This window comes from Aptenodytes patagonicus, chromosome Z (assembly GCF_965638725.1).
Source record: "Aptenodytes patagonicus chromosome Z, bAptPat1.pri.cur, whole genome shotgun sequence".
NCBI classification, from domain to species: Eukaryota; Metazoa; Chordata; class Aves; order Sphenisciformes; family Spheniscidae; genus Aptenodytes; species Aptenodytes patagonicus.
In genome coordinates this window covers 20,709,508-20,727,146 of record NC_134982.1, presented here as the reverse complement: position 1 = coordinate 20,727,146, position 17,639 = coordinate 20,709,508, and the positions used below count along the sequence as shown (strand labels likewise).

General features: G+C 38.7%; 1 protein-coding gene across 1 annotated transcript in view; it reads right to left on the bottom strand.

Annotated features, from left to right (window-relative positions):
- Nucleotides 1-8,957: 8,957 nt before the first annotated feature.
- The window catches only part of DDX4 (DEAD-box helicase 4), a 30,794-nt gene continuing 22,112 nt past the window's right edge, over nt 8,958-17,639 (bottom strand). The window contains exons 13-17 of the mRNA XM_076362860.1: nt 14,373-14,518; nt 13,496-13,595; nt 11,387-11,657; nt 11,122-11,208; nt 8,958-9,038 (exon numbers count right to left, since the gene is read on the bottom strand). Of these exons, the coding sequence (XP_076218975.1) occupies nt 8,958-9,038; nt 11,122-11,208; nt 11,387-11,657; nt 13,496-13,595; nt 14,373-14,518 (685 nt within the window). The remainder of the gene's footprint in view (nt 9,039-11,121; nt 11,209-11,386; nt 11,658-13,495; nt 13,596-14,372; nt 14,519-17,639) is intronic.

The window sequence follows — 17,639 nt, the reverse complement described above, 5'->3', positions numbered from 1 at the left end:
TGTAGAGAGCGATGAGGTCTCCCCTCAGCCTCCTTTTCTCCAGGCTAAACAACCCCAGTTCCCTCAGCCGCTCCTCAGAAGACTTGTGCTCCAGACCCTTCACCAGCCTCGTTGCCCTTCTCTGGACACGCTCCAGCACCTCGACGTCCTTCTTGTAGTGACGGGCCCAAAACTGAACACAGTATTCAAGGTGCGGCCTCACCAGGGCCGAGTACAGGGGCACGATCACTTCCCTACTCCTGCTGGCCACACTGTTTCTGATACAGGCCAGGATGCCATTGGCCTTCTTGGCCGCCTGGGCACACTGCCGGCTCATGTTCAGCCGGCTGTTAACCAACACCCCCAGGTCCTTCCTCCAACAGGCAGCTTTCCAGCCACTCTTCCCCAAGCCTGTAGTGCTGCATGGGGTTGTTGTGGCCGAAGTGCAGGACCCAGCACTTGGCCTTGTTGAATCTCATAAGGTTGGCCTCGGCCCATCGATCCAGCCTGTCCAGGTCCCTTTGCAGAGCCTTCCCACCCTCGAGCAGATCAACACTCCCGCCCAACTTGGTGTCGTCTGCAAACTTACCGAGGGTGCACTCAATCCCCTCATCCAGATCATCGATAAAGATATTAAACATATATTGTACTTGCAGTCTCTGTGCACAATTCCCAAAGAAAAGTGGTTCAGTCAGGGTGGGTTACATATTCACTGATCTAGACAGCAGATGTGAATAAAGCAAGTGTGTTCAGTTCTCGAAGTGATCTCTAAAGTCTGAACAGACCAACAGCTACAAAAAAGCTTATAGTGCATGCTCAGCAATTTGTTCATTCCAGTGAACAATGATACCTTTTACTTTGTACATATGAGTATGGTGCATATGACCTTAAAATACAGAATCTCCTAAGGAAAAGCATGTCTTTAATATAATTTAGTTTATTATATGACTGGCATGTTTAGACTGAGAAACCCATGGAATAGAGCTGCACGGGTAGCTTCACAGTTTTAATTGGTATATGATAATGGTCTTAAAGGGAGAAAAACAGCATTTTGAAGCGGGGGGAGTGGAGGGGAAGAGTTGATTGATTGGATTTCTTGAGTTTATCAAGACAAAGAATTATTGGTAAGTCACCTGCCTGTTTTCACCTCGCTGCTACTCGTGGTAAAAGGGAAGTGCAGCAGAAGGCCAAAACTGAGTCAACTTCTTTCAGTTCAAACCTCATTTATCTTCCCAGAGGAAAAACAAAAACAACTTTGTAAGCAACCATCCCATCTCATGTGACTATGCCCATATTTCACTTTGAAGAGTGGAGGAAGAGAGAAACATAGCATTCTTTAAAGTTCAGAGCTATTTAGTAAGGATTAGATATTGAAACCTACTTTAGCTGACTGTTAAAAAAGGAGGAAATCCTGCTTGATAGTATTACACTGCAGTAGTGATGACAAGCTAGTACATGAAAATCAGTTAACTACAACCACTGTCCATAGTTCTCCCAGACAATACCAGCAGGCAACAGGCACATTTATGATGAGTTCCAAAGAAAATATTATTCTTCATTCATATATGGAAATCAGACTCTGACAGATGAGTCAAATTTCTACAACTATTTAGAAACATAAAGAGGGAGACAGATATTTTCAGTAGTGTTTGGCTCCCAAATGATTTGTCCAGCCACTCTGAATAAAGACCTGACTCCCTAGTCTTGAACACAAAGTACTTCCTTTAAGTATCCTTCCTCACCATAGTATTTTCACTTCTGCTTAATAAAAAGAAATAGAAGCCAAGCTCATTACACTCAGAGGTGCCAAAGACTGTACTGTACAGTTACTTTGAAGAAAATAAACAGCATAAAATGAAAAACATTTAATAGTTATATTTCAAGCACTACTGAATTATAGCCTAGAATTACTGTCCCACTTGATTCCAGTATTTTCCTTAAGTTAATTAGAAAAAATACACAGATCAGATAAATTTGAAGACAATGCGCTTAAATGTAGGACTCCCACATCCTTGGTCCACGTTCCATAGGCATGATTTCTTCTACTGTTACTTATGGGCTATTGCAATTAAGAGATGGAAACAATCATGCCATAAAAATCTCAAATAACAGAGGGTTTATAAGAAATGTCATTGCCAAAGACTGAAACTAAACACACAAAATAATAGTCACAGACAGTAAAATCTGCAATGACAGAACTAAACAATATGTTCATCTCCGACAATTCCTAATGTACAGGACCATGTACAGACATCCACATCTGACCAAGACCCATCCATAAATGGTGTTACTGAGGACAAAGTTGTGACAGATGTCACGATATCCCCCCTCTTGTGTCACCAGGGAACTCCCTGGAACTGCTAAACAGCATGTTCAAATTACTGAACTACGTAACACAGGAAAAAAAACACACTTATTACGCCCTAGCATTAAAGGTTTACAGTTTGTCTTAAATCAAAGAGGAATGTAGATTTTGTATAAAGCCAGCTGACACACTGACAACGTGCAGCGAGCTTGCTTTCTACTCCCTGCCCTGACGGAGATCAATAAGGAGAGACAGGTCCATTCTCTGGTATTTTTTAAGATAATTTGCAGGAGAACGCAAATTCCAACAAATATTACCAACAATTAAAAACACATTTTCAGAACAGGCTATTTATAAAGCCTTCACTATAGTTTGGTTTCCTACCTGCCAAAACATTGTGAAGGACTTAAATCAATCTGGCATGAAATAGTTTTGAAGACATACTATGGTATCTTTCTGTTGGTCTGAACCCTTGTTTACTTCAATTCCTACACCCTTAATTTTTGAGTGGAGATGCAGCCCTTAATCAGCAAATTCAAACATAATGTCAAAATGCCTGCTTTTCTCAGGTACTGCCTGCAGATCCCTCAGAACTAGTCCATAGCCCATGAGTAGCTGCAGATCAAAGGCTGTAAACCACTAACTTATATTTTCTTTTAGTGACAAGAATTGGACATCATTTGTACTCAAACGGGCATCCCATTAGCATCAAAAGCAGAACACTTGCTGTCAATATTTTTATGGATATCCCATAAAAATCAAATCTCCCTTTAACTTGGAAAAAAATTCCCAACTACATTTCTCTGGACTACTGTTGTCTGCTGTTTCTCTGACTACCCTAGAAATCATTTGCTGGATGCACTACTATTTCAATTCACCTTGAAGACTGATGACTACAATCACACCCTGAATTCAGAAGACACTCTCCCCAGCCTTCTTCACTCCTATTGCTGCCTGAAATAGTAGGGTTCATAGGAGGTGCCCAGTCCAACCTCTTGCTCAAAGCATCAGCGAGAAGACTGGAACACGTTGCTCAGGACTTTATCCTGTCTGGTCTGGAAAGCTACCAAGGACAGTGTTCTGCACCAGGAGGTACTGGTCCATTATGATCCTAGTAAGAAAGGCACTCAGACTCTTTAAGGTTATCATTTTAAATGCTATTAGAGCTCAGCATTTGTCCAAGCTGCAGCGCAGAAGACTTGTTCCTCCAGTCTGCCCAGGTTGCTCTGGATGGCAGCCCTGTTCTTGAATGCATCTGCTGGTCCCCCCCAGCATGGTATTTATTCCCTGCTAGCCTCAGAAGCAAGTGCTCCCTCACCTCCTCCTGATCCTGATGCATCCTAGGATGTTTTTTTCCTAGCTGCTTAAAACTGTCAGTTCACAGTCATCCTGTGATGTGCCAGAACTCCCAGCTTCTTCTCAACTTTGAGTTTTTGTCTGGTGGTTTGATTTGTTCTCACAGAATTGAATCACAGAATGGTTGGGGTTGGAAGGGAACTCTGGAGGTCATCTTGCGCAACTGCTATAAGCCTGGAACTTAAAGCGTTTTTCATTTCCCTTTAATTTTTACTCATGAATAGTATGTGTACTTTGTGCAATTTCTTAGCCTTCCCTCTATACTAATACACCAGTAACTTCTATCTGTCAGAACTTAATTTCCTCAGAGTATTTTGAGTCATGATCAGTATTTCCAAAGAGATTGTGCCCATTTACTTTTAAGATACCATGTCTGTTTGTAAATCTGTATCCAGATTACCAAGTACTCAGGGGAATGTAGTTTAATTACAGGGTAGTGACAGAACATTCATGTAATACAAGGACAGTACTGTCTGCAACCACAGCTGTACACCAATGAGGTTCATACCCTAGTGTTGTATCACAGTACAGCCTAGGTAACTGTGAAGAGAAAAAAAAAAATCAAGACTTATCAGTACAGGACTCAAACATGGCTGGGGTGAAAATCCAAGAGATGGAACCCAAAACCATACATTTTTATCATTTGATGCGAGTCCCAGAAAATAAAGGATATTAAAAACAACTCGTGTTCCTACTGTAGCAATGCAATAGGATGCACTAGGATTATCATGGTGTGTAGGGTCGTTTTGTACTGTTATTTCCTTTTTTATATATATTCAAATGTATCAAACAATTTTAAGAATCATTTCAGGCATCCCAGAAACAAGCAATGAAAAACCAAGTGCTAGATGAATTCTGCCATGTGTTCAGAAAACTGCATAATCACACCAATGATCACAGACTGACCAGTAACAAAAAGCCAGCCATAAACATCATCCTTATTGGGTTTACAGGATCAGAGCAGACATTTGTCCCAGCACATTTCCATTCCAGGAGTTCACAGACCGGTTCACAGAATATCCAACCTCCCCACTACCAACTGTCTAGCAGCTCCAAATGCTTTAAAAAAGAATGTCTACAGGGACTGGTATTTATGCTAGTTATGGAGGCAGAGTTTGTTTCAGAAAAAGTCTGTTTATCAAAGCTAGCACTTGTGCAAGGTTCTCTCTGTTATTTCTCCTGCATTTTTCAGCTATACAAAGAAACCCTTGACTTCACTTACTCTCTGCCACTCCTAGAACTGCTGTTCTGATCAGGATCCACAGCCAAAACACAGTTGTCACAAGTCACCTCTACAGACTTTCCTTCCTTTTCACCCTCATGACTGCAGTCCTCTTAGACTCCAATGAGAAACTCAACTCACGAGGAAAAAAGTTCAGGCTCTGCATTAAGTGTGTTACTATTGCAATGTGACAGAAATAAGAAAAAGCAGCATTAAAAGTATTGTTGAAGGAAAGAAGGCTTGATGGCATTTTGCAACACTAGCTTGACAAGAACCCCCAGCTTAATCTTGAACTCTGCTCCTTTACAAACAGCATCTTTTATATAAACATGGAGGTAAAGGTAGGAAAAAGCATTCAAGGACCTGAGGTTAGCACAACTGTAGGCAGTAGAGGCATCTAAAAGGAATTACAGATACATTGTTCTCAGGTTTCAATCAGTTCAGTGAAACCTTTTAAGAACACTTATCCTGACTGCCACCTGGAGGACAATGGGACTCTTTTGAGTGAAGAAGGTATTAACACAGTATTTCCCAGTAAGACTTTCAACACGTTCTCCATATAAATATGAAATTACTTGAGTGCAGGAATAAAAGTAACAGAGAGGCAGCTGACAGTGCAATTCATTCCCCAGCCCAGCTTCCCTTGTTTGTCAGTGTTTTCCTCCAGCTGAGAATAAGATCAAAATGTTTTCCTGAAGATTAAACATGTATTTCAAGAGTCACAAGAGGCTTAAAACAAAACTGAATATTCAAGAAGAAACTGTAGTTTTCTGCAAATATTATTCTTGAAGTTTTCCATTTTCCTTAATCCTAATTCTCCCTCACTCCCTTTCCAATGGGCATTCTATACTTCTGATGACACAAAATTATCTGACATCAGACTTGGTTCTTCAGTTTCTCACCCTCTCATAAAAAGTAGTGAATCTGACTTATTTTCCTCTTAAAATTATTTCATTACCATTCTAGGGACAGGCTTTGTTGGTTGGTTGTTTTGTTGGGTTTGGTTGGTTTTTTTTTTTTAAATGATGTAGCAGGAAAAAAATTAGCAATATTAAAACATTTGCTTGTGACAACTCCTACCACCTTCAGAAACTATTTAAATGAAAGAAATGGCTGGTTTTATTACCTTAGGAAAGGGGCAGTTCTGAACATGCAGAAAAACAGACTGAGGTTGTAGAATGCACAGGTAAGAAATAAACATTTCCATGTAAGGAAATGCAAAAACGTCTTTCTTGCCCAGAGTAATATGGTGTGTGTTGAACAAGTGTGTGTTTTAAGTTTATTTATGGACTGTTGTAAAAGGGAACTTCAAGCAACAAATGTTTGCAAACATTGTGCCACCAAATGTTCCAGAGAGACCACAGGTTCCAGATTTATTCATGCAGTATTTAATGCACTACCAATTATTACATTGGTAAAGCCAGCTGGTTATTGCTTTTTTTGTCTTAAATAAAGTATTTTGGTTAATATCTTTGATAAATTCGATACCCCATGGCACATTTACATCTAGCTGAAGCGGAAAAAAGAATGTAGTTCAGTGCATAATGCCACTATCTTTCAGAACAAAGAGATACTATGCTTCAGGACTGCATGCAGGCAAGTTCAAGTAGAAGTTCTGTGTTATCTCTTTTTACCTAGAAGCATGAGGAAATAAATCAACCAAGTCCCTGCATGGAAAGACAAGATGCGAAAGTATCTATGAAGAACAGAGTAATACAACAGTAAGTCAGCAAACGTGTTGCAAAGATACTGCAAGTGTGCACACATATTCACTTTTCAGTTTTACCTTTAACTAAAGGTTTATTCAGAAAACCAGACTGATTATCAACACTTTTCCAACCCATCCCAAATTACACAAAGATGAATACTCTTTTCTCAAAATATTTAAGGAAAGCCCATGTGTTTCAATAAACATCCTGTATGCAAACAAGTAATTTGAGATGTTATATTTGATAAACTGTAATAGGTACTAAAAAGCTACTCTAATCATTACTTTCCAAGCTACAAGTAAAATGCAAGCCAGAGATTGCTGCAGCTTTAACTTCCACCCACCACATCTTATGGCCTTTAGTCAGGTATGACAAGTTGTACATTCTACTCCTCTAAAGATTAAATTCCACCATGTTCAGTTTTTCATGCTGTGCTTCTAAAGGAAGATGTTGAGCAATCTGAGCACTTAGAATTCCCAGCAGCAAAATGTGACAGAGCACTACAGTAATAGATGCTCTAAGCTAGAACAGCACCATTTTTTTCTTATCTAGCTTTCAGTGCAAGTGATTAAGAACAACAGGGCCAGAACAGCTCTTCAGACAGTTACAGAACTCAACTGTAACTGCCGCCACCCCCCGCTCCCCCAACTCAAAAGGCGTAAGATGGGAGGCAAGGCAAAAAAACCCCAGTGATCTAAGCAGTCCTTCAAAGTAGGCTAAGCCACATTCCCTTCATAGGTTTATTCTAGATTACAAGTGGCCCATGACTATATTTCCTTTGGTTTCTTTTCACAGAAATGGAAGACTTCATCAGCTGTACAGCTTCCTCCAAAAATTACAGTTCACTTGCATTTGTTGCAGCCAGCAACCAAAAGCACCCCCAATTTCTTACCTGAAATTCAGAATGGATGCAAAAATCTCAAGGAGACGTGTCAGGAAAAGGAGTCATGCTGCCCAGGGTATTGTACTCTGAATTATAGACTTCAAGTTTAAGTACATCCACTGCTTATGAGTTGCAATTTAGGTATACCATCCCTTCAGCTCCCTTCCAAGTACACAATTAAGACTTATTTTGCTTTTTTGTACATTATGTAGCAGTAACACTACAGTTTACAAAAATAACAGTATTTTTGTAATTAGATATTTAAGTAAATAAATACTTTTGAAAAGATATTCATACTAAAAATAAAAATGACAGCCTGCTTTTCCACAATAACAGATTCCATAGTACTGCCCAAATCAGTTCTGATTCTCACAAACTTGGGCATTAAACCTTCAGTCTTGTAAGCAGAGCTTAGAAGTATTATTTCCCTGTATTAAGTAGGAAGACTGTACAAGAAATAGTGCTCAGCATTATGTGCTAAGTACCAGAGAACATGAGAAGCTTGTAAGCTTGTTCAGCTGTGCAAGACATTACGAATTATGATTACAATGACTTTGCCATTTTCCTGTGGGACACAAGGATATGCATCTTTGTAGCATACTGCACTGGTAAATAAAAAAAAATTTCAAAGAAAAAGCAACTTTAAGGAAGTCTCCTTGACCTGTTAATGGCTGCTTACCCTCTATAGCTTCTACAAGTCTGGGAAACTGTCTTGGACATGAGCCACCAAGCTTGTCCTAAAGCAAATTTTTCCACAAGAGATAACAAAAAAGTCTGTCAAAGGCAAAAACATTATACTAGAAGCAACACAGGGCTCCATCCTTCTCTGAAGACGGCTCTGTAAAAACATGTATTTCAACTAAGTTGCGGATGTAGCCACTGACCTTTAGTTCCATGTGGAGATGCACATGTTCCATGCATGTCAAAATAATACCAGTTTGAAACTGCAATGACATATGCTGTTTTTGTATATCTAATGTAGAAGCAACCATCAATATGCACTCCTCAAGCTTTTATTAAGTAACTGTTTACAAGATGTTTAACAGATCCTTAAGATTAAGTCCTCTCATCGCTAGATTCAAATTTTATAACTGACCTGTTACAAAAAGGAACGAACATTAAGTTTAGATGAGCCCTTTACATAAAGCTCTTTCCCAAACTAGGTCTTTAAAAGACTATCTTCCCATGCAAAATTTTGATAACGAAGTAGTAAGTTCAAGGGATCTACTATTTTCCACTTGCAAAACCCCCATCTTTTTACAGCAGCATACTAGCTACCAAGCATCAAACACTTACTGAAAGTTTTAACGCTTAATACCTGAAGCATTTCCTAAAAAATTGCTTTTGACTTCCTACATTAAGTGATAATCATCACTGGGTTCATCATAACAGAGTACATTACATTGCTGAAAGCTGTAGCATATGATACAAGCTACTCTTTTAAACATTAAGTGTCCCATAAGCTCAATTGTAAGGAACATTAAGTTTGGTACTAAAGTAGTTTTAATCCCATGACTCAAATGCACTTGCAGAATATGACATCTTCATTCCTCCTGGGTTCATGTTGGCTCTGGCTCCATAATTCTAGGAAACAGAACAGGTAGTAGTTTAGAATCATTAACACTTTCAATCATTTAACAGTAAAAGTGACTACAAAACAATTTTAGCTTTCTGCATGCATGTATCTCAATGTAATTTGAACATCGTATTTTTAAAATAAATACAGAAGTTCCTTCACCATTAAACTTCCATACATAACATTTTTAGACCCCAGTGTGAAATTAATGCACTTTAATCAACCTCAGATTTTATCAGGTGTGGGAATAATCCTTCCCAAAGTTCAAATCCCAACTTCTTCTCTTACCCAACACAAATCAGTTCACACAACTTTGGGGAAAAACTTCCTTCTCCATTTCTTATTTAAGAATGACTGTCTGCATTACTTTCCCAGCAAAATCCTTTTCCTTTGGAAAAAGGATGAAGTCAAATCATCCGTAAGATTGTCCCAAAATAATCAAATAAGAGCCTCAAACAGATTCCTCTTTCAAACTCATCATTTGATTATCAAATTGCCCTTTCATGCATTCCCTTTGAAAGAGAAAGTGAATATTGTAAAAACACAAATAAGATGTTACTTTTCTTCATCAGAAGAAAGGGCATCAGGATCTTTACTGAACACTAGATGATACAACCCTCTCTTTCAGTAACAGTAAAACAGCAAAAAACAGCTTTAATAGTTAATTTCAAAGAAAAAAAGAGGGCTGATTACAAATGCGCAGTTTCTGTCAGAATCACTGACATCAGAAGGTCTCATAAGAAAGGAATTAGAACCTGATGATCTCCAACTCAAGAGTTGGTGCACTGCATATATGTGATTAAGAGGGCAGTACTCCCAAGGCAAACAGACAGGTTTCCCCTGAAACTCTTCTATTCACAAGTACATAGACAAAGAGCCACAGTCAGATTTGGTAACTCGGAGGACGTGAAAGAGACTTGGACCTAGAAATGACAGATTTCATGAAATGCTGGAAGACACTCCACAAAGGTTGGAGATGTGTATTTGGAAGCAATCTAGACTCAAAGGTTGATGAGATCCACCTTTGAAAGCAATCTATAAAAATTAAAAAAGTGTCCTTGAAAGAAGAAAGATCCACTGAGGCTGCAAGCGTGTGAAGGAAGAAAAAGTTTAAGTGTGTAACTGAGGTCCCATGAAGACCCAAATAAAAAAGAATCAGATCTAATGAGGGAACTAGTCAGGCAGGTAAATACACCCAAAACACCCATTACTTTCAATAATTATGGTATATAAAAAGATAATTAATGAAAGGAAGGTCTGAGCTTGAACTCAAGCTTCAGACCTTGTGTAAGCAGTGAGAGCAATTATTTCTCTTGTGGTCTCTAAGAGAGTATTAATATTTGGAATGCAACTGAGATGTGATAAAGCTCTTATGGAAGCAAGAGATCAAGAAAAGCCTTTTGATGCAGGCATTAAAATCCAAGTAGATAAAAGCAAGAAGTATCAAACATCAGTTGGAAAAAAAAAGTCATTCAAAGTAGGAGTAGGCATAGAATTTAAATCCTGAACTAATGACTGCAGAGTGATTTCAGAGCTATGCCACCTAGGCTGTCTCATTTACTTAAGCTGTATTTTAACATCTGGCACCAGCAACACTAAGAGACCAGAAGGCTCCTCCTCATCACAGACATTAAGAATAATTTTGACATGGATCAGATTGGGGCATTTATCTAACTATAATTAGCTTAAGTTTTTAGTCAAATGAGTTACTTGACTGAGCGATTCATAACAAGCAGTGACTGTATAACTAGCAACTATTTGCTCCTACCCCACATGTGCAGTAGAGAAACTTCTGGTACTACAGCCTTTGTGTATGTTTGCACAAACCTTTTCTTCCACAGAGTAATTTTTGACACTAGAGATGAAGACTAATGCAGCTAGTAAGGCCACACTGTAAAAGTCCAAGTCAAGCAAGTTGTCCAAAATTAGTTTCAGAAATACCGGGCATTTTGATGATGCACAACTAAAATAAGGGACAGTTACCATTGGAACAGTTTCAGTGGCATTACTCTGGATATATACTGCTAAACACACTTTTATACTGAGAAAAAGTCCCAGAAGCCAAGACTTCCAGTTCATTCCCAGACTTACCTTTTGGGTATTAACTGATGTAAAGATTCTTTCTCCTTGAAAACCAAAAGCAATTTCTTCCAACCAAACAGGAACTTCCTGCTGGGCCTACATAATTAGAAAAGTGAATTTAGAGACTTTGACTGCTTTAACCGTATATGAGTTAATATTAATATTAAGTCATATTAAGAGTTCCGTAACTGTACCAAAGAAATAATAGTTGCTCAGTATATTAAAGTGAAATCTAAACAACAGAAAAAGTTAAGCACCAAGATTTGAAACTTACATCTGAAAGCACTTTAACTAGAGATCGTGCAAGATGGCCATCTGTACTGTTATCAAAGAAGCAAACTGCTTTGCCTACATTTCCACAACGACCAGTTCGTCCAATTCGGTGTACATAGTCTTCAATGGTGGAAGGAAGATCAAAATTAATAACATGTTGAACGTTTTCAATATCCAGACCTCTTGCTGCCACTGAAGTTGCCACGAGAACTGGACATTTCCCAGAACGAAAATCCTGCAGAGCTACTTCTCTCTCTCTCTGTTCTCTATCTCTACAAAGACATCAATAGTTAGAATGGGTGTCTCAAAAAATCGGCAGTATTATTTAAGATACAAGTTAAAAGGTCATGATTCATGGACAGAAGTAGTTTGGGGGGGGGGGGGGAAGGGAAGCAACAACCCACACACCACCAGTTTACATTTTCTGAATTGTTAGCTTACTAGCAGTTAAGACACCACAACTGTTTTAACCTAAGTCTCTAAAGAAATTCTTTTTTTTTTTTTTTTTTTTTTTTAAAGATCCAGAGATAGTCATGTATCTAACTCACTGCCTTCCTAAGAAGATCCACTTGTTTAACTGATTGTTTCTTTATGCCGTAGTTAGAAGTGCTTTTCCTACCGCTTTGTAGCAGGGAGCCAGAATAGCAAAGATGAAGTCTACCTAGACTCCTGCATAGGCAATTTTTCAGATATACTAGAAAGCGTGGCCAGCCAACAGTATAGAACTTGCCTTTTGTTTGTCGTCATTTGCTCTGGGGTTTGCATTTTTAAAGAATATTTACAGATTATCCAGTACTTAAATACAGTAGGTCAGAGTTTAACTCATGGTTCTTTGTTGTCCAAATGAGAGAACAAATCAGAAAGCTAAAAAGCTGTGCTCTTTTGAATCTAACACGGCACACTTCATTAAGTCTGGTACGACCACTATTCCAGAGAAGAGCAACTATCCTAACTAACTTCAACTCGAAAAAACTCATGTGAATCAGCAATCAGTAACATTCATGACAGTTCAGCAGCTTCCATGGAACCAGTTATTCTCTTTGTAAGTCTACCTTAACTCACAGTGTAATAATTCTACAGAAACATGTTAAGAACCTCCTCCCACACAAGACAGGTTGTGGGATAGCAATTCAGGTTAGCCAAGAACAGAAGGCCAGGTCTTCTCAAGATGACCCTTCATATACCTGTAAAACTGATAGAGCACAGGACACACAAACATCTCATATCTGTGTACTAAGATCATTTTAACCCATCTACAACTTTGATATTCTGATGTCTGTCAGAACACTGCCCAAAACATCATTTTATTGGCAAGAATTCAAGTCCCTTCCTCCTATTACAAGATGGAAAATATTGCAAAATTACATTTTTGATGTGCTACAGTTCACTGGGAATCTTAAGATTCAGTTTGTTGTCCTACATTTTGACACATAAACAAACACTACAGAACTACATACCAGCTCATTACGTAAAAGACAGACCATCTTTTTAGATGGGTTTAGACCTGGAATTAGCAACTACTGCACCTTCAAACACAAGTTAGAACCATCTTTTCTTTAGCATTTGTCTGGAGATTGATCTATGTCCATGAACACATCAAGGAGGCAGAAATGACAGCAGAAATCTGTATGGTGCATGACCCGACTTATCTTGTCACTTTGAGGAAGCCTATAAGACAGAGTGGAAGGTCCACGGCTGCCACTTGAATTTACAAATATCATCTCATCAGTAACACCAAAAGGTCTGGTTTTGGTCACACAAATGATGACAAAAACTACATATGACCAACAACTGATTCTACTGAATTTATCATATACTGATTTTTTTTTTAGCAGTAGGCATTAAGATTCTCCAGTTCATATACAGCATCTGAAGTGTGGTCAACCAGAAAAATGCATACTCAGCAAATGCTGCGAGAACTGGCCTTCAGAAACACTACATTCTCAATTGGGCAGAGCTGCTGACCATTACAGGGCTATCTGAAACAAGGCAAGCTAAGTCACACAGATATGGCCAAACATGAAATCTCAATAAAAGCTTCTCATAAGATATAGTATTAAGTGACTTTCACTTAGTACTGTTACCTGACTTCCACTTAAAAAATACTTACCCATGGATGCTAGTGGCTGGTATTTTTTCTTGACAAAGAAAGGCTGCAATGTAGTCTGCTTTTTTCTTTTTGTCCACAAACACCAAGGTTCGTTCATGGCCTATGTTAAACAAGAGTTCAAATCCACTGCAGTTTGAAACCTGATGCATTTTCACTAATCACAGTTGCAGTTACTTATATGAACACCTAATAGCAGAACGGGTTTTGAATAAAGTCTTTAAGGCATGATTGTAATTTCTTGCCTGTGTTGAACTAATTAAATTCTATCCATCAATTTCTAGATCAACACAGAAACCTAGGTAAAGACAAGCGCATTGTATTTTTCTCCTCAATAAAAGGAGGAAACAAATGTTGCTCTCTGTGATACGTATGCACTCCCCTTCTACAGCATGTGGCTAAAGTGGCATGCCATTCTGAGCACTGAACAGCAAGGTACACAGACCATTTTTTAATTCCAAACACCCTTCCAGGTTTCAGCATTAAAACTTAAAATACATTCAGAGCAAAAATGGAAAAATCCCAGCCATTAACAAAATATAGGCCCAAACATTCACATAAGAAGTTTAATATGCCTATAATCTGGAGATAACACCCCCAGATGCTGAAGTATTGTAATTGACCATATAAAGAAACTAACCATCTGGGAAGCTTGTCTGATAGTACTCAATAGAGATGAGACCTTGGCAAATACCCGTAACACAAATATGCCTAAAAACCTAGAGCTCCCCGAGGTCTGCTTCAAGCGTCAATCAGCAGTCTTGTAAAGCATGTAACACATAATAGAATGGAATCATGACCTGGTCAATAGCAAGAGCACAAGTTTAAAAACAAGCAGTTACGTCTTCCCTGGAAAACAATTAGCAATAAGGAAAGTTACCTATGCTTTGTAGAATTTCTATCAGTTTATCCCTCTTGGAATACTGAGGAACCTGAAGAATATTTTGCTGAACATCACTGCAAGCTCCACCCACATGTCCAACAACAACAAATAAATAATCAGTTTTCAAAAATTCAGCAGCCAGCCTTGAAAAGAAGCAAAATTGAGCAATATGAAGTCTATTATGTAGCTTATTTTTGCTTTAAGATCAAGTAACTTCATTTATGTTTAAGCAACCCTCACAACAAATACTTGTATCATTCCTCACAAGGCAGAGGATATAAGTAGTCATATGTGCATTTTTTAAAAAGCTGAAAGGGTCTGTATTGTTTTCTAGACAGCTGTACAAAAAAACCTGATCAATAAGAAGGTACACAGACTCATTATGTCCCTGCAGCTTTTCATAATACAAACACTGCTTTTTCTAGCCACCTCAGAAAGAGTTCCACGTATATGCTTGTAATAAAATGGGTTACTGACATATATGCTCACAGAACTGTTCTCGGGGCACTATTTCATCACTAGCTGGAGGGCCAGTGGAGAATCCTACACAGGTCAGAATTCAAAACAGGCCTCCAAGAGACAACACCATCCTTTTTGACTGTTCAACAAAAGCAGTGCTTAAAAACCACACAGTTTATTACATGGCATTTATTTACCATCTGCCATAGGCAAAAGTCAAGTTCTGTTCAGAGAGTATTCCTCTTCAGTTATCCCTTACATAGGTGATCTTATCTGAGAGCTCAAACTTGCCAAAATAGATAACTCCTTCAAATGCCCCATAATACTCGAGAGTTTTACTAAACTGTATTAACGTATCAATACACAAGTGTGCTTCATGTCCAGTGTACACACAGCAGCTTCCACTGCAGTAAAATTCAGATGGTAAACGAGTCAACCTTTAACTGAAGACAGGCAATCTCAAGTTTTAGAACAAATTCCTAAAAAAAGAAGAAAGTCTTAAAAATATTAAAGGACTGCCTTATGGACTTGAATCTCCCACCTGATTTATAGGTGTAATTGCCACTGAAAAGGTGTTTTTCATAGCAAATAAAGAGGTTACTAGAGATTTAAATGTGTTTGGTCTTAAGATCTGACTGGTTTAAGATCTCACAGAGAGTCGAAGTTCTAAACTGAAAGTAAAGGGCAAGTTTAAACTCTCTGAAAATGTAACAGTAAACAAAAAACAGAAAGGGAGAGAAGGAAGAAAAGACCTTTTAATGGGAGATATATAAGGCCCCAAATGCTAAGCTGAAGTTCACCAGTCAGCTAGGAAATGCACGGTTCTCTCAACTCGCATGCACAGGAAGAGCCTTGATGATCAGACCAAAGGTTTATTTAACAGCAGAGACCCAAATTCAGGTACAGAACCAAACGGTATGTTAAAACTAAATCTGATTACTCTCACTGAATAGACATGCAGGAGAGCCTGAACCCAGCAGGGCCAAAGAAAGCACCTTGTCCTATACTACTGAAGTAGTATACTGTCCAAAGTTGTTTTGATAGCAGAGTATGGGAAAACATTAGCTTTCCTGACTCCAGAATCAGAAAGGCAGTAAATCCAGGAAGAAATTGACTCCAGACAAGAAGAGTTTTCACTGTCTAAAATGAGGACATCATCTTTAGGCATTCCAGTTTCAAAAGGCTACAAGAACATTATTACGCACTTCCAAACCATGATCCAAGCACTCAGGTTTCTGAAGTTTTCTACCAGCACTTGTAAATCCTGCAAGACTGAGAGTAGAAAGGTAGATCTGTTTTGTTTTTCATTAAACAGAAGCAGACAGTAAATGTCTTGCACAGTTGAAGGGATCTCCTCCTTTCAGGTGATGGTAGTTACAGTACTCTACTCATCCCTCAGTATGTAGCAAAAACACATAGGAAGAGCACTAGCAAAAACACATTGATAAAAGACAACAGATCTAGAGATCAAGGGATCAAGATTCCTCTCTCAACCACAAAACCCGAGTCAATCAGAGCACACTGTGCATCTTAAAGGGAGACACACCTCATCGTTTCCCAGGATGCAGTGCGACGTGAGACCACATTCCCACACAAACAGTAAACACATGGAACGAAACATGAACCACACTCAGGTACAGTATCATTTGAACGCTTGATTCCCAGCTGCGAAAACAAGACCATTATTACTTCACTGCAAGATCTTCTTTCGACACAAAAAACTCCATGAAAAAAGTCTTGACTGAGGAACCAAAGCTACAACAGGTGACTTAAGACTGAGTTTAAAGTGAATTCAATCCTACTTAAAAGAAAGGCAATTCATCTCCCCAACAGCTGTCAGTATTAACTGATTGAATGAGAGAAAGCAGCCCACTCCCCTCTTTCATTCAGGACAGTCAACTAAAGATTTTTTTCTCCCTGCCTCAAAAAAGATCATTCAGGCTTTTTGAAAGCCAGAAGACAGTTGTCAGGATTTGACTCACTGAAGTATCAACATACTTCACTGCAACTGTCTGATCAGTTTACATGCTCTCAAACTGTAATATGCTTACTGGTATTTTTTAGTGATTCTGTCACAACAGTATCCCTACCACAAAAGCCACCAAAATTATGTCAACCACTCAAATTGAAGTTTAGACTCCTCTGATTTACAAATGAGTATTCAGATGCCTGTCTCTTCAAAAGTGGAAATACTGAATAATTTCTATCCAGCTACAGGGAATGGGGTGTTTTGTTCTGTTACTCCCAGGCTCAGCAACCCCACTACCATCTGTTGAAGACTGTTCTCTCAGAGTCTGGAAAGTGGAACTTTAAGGGTAGTGAGTAGTAGAGCTGTAAGATATATCCTAAACCCATTTGTGGAAGCTTTAAAACTACTGAAAACAAACAGCACTTATGCATGTAAATAAGAATTGTGTATCAGAAAGGCTGGTGAGTTGAGCAATAATTGGGATGTTTGGTTATATTATGTCCTGGTGCCAAAGACAGCGCTACCAGTGCTGCTTGTTAAACAGCAAGATCCCTGTTTTTGAGCTTGCACAGATGTGGTGGGGGAGGGACAAGAAACAAACAGGGGCAGCAGGAGGACTTCTGCAGCAGTGGAATTTAAAAGCCTTCAGACAAACTTCAAGTTGCTTTAGAGTCCCCACCTAAATTAAGCAGTTAATCTATGCAAGTTACTAGTTCTGTTACCTAAAAAAAAAGGAAGTCTTCAGCAAGGAATGTTAACATCACAGCTTTTCAGTATCTTCTAGCAAGATTATGAGCTTTTAAACATAAGGAGTGCCCTTAACAACTCTTCAGACA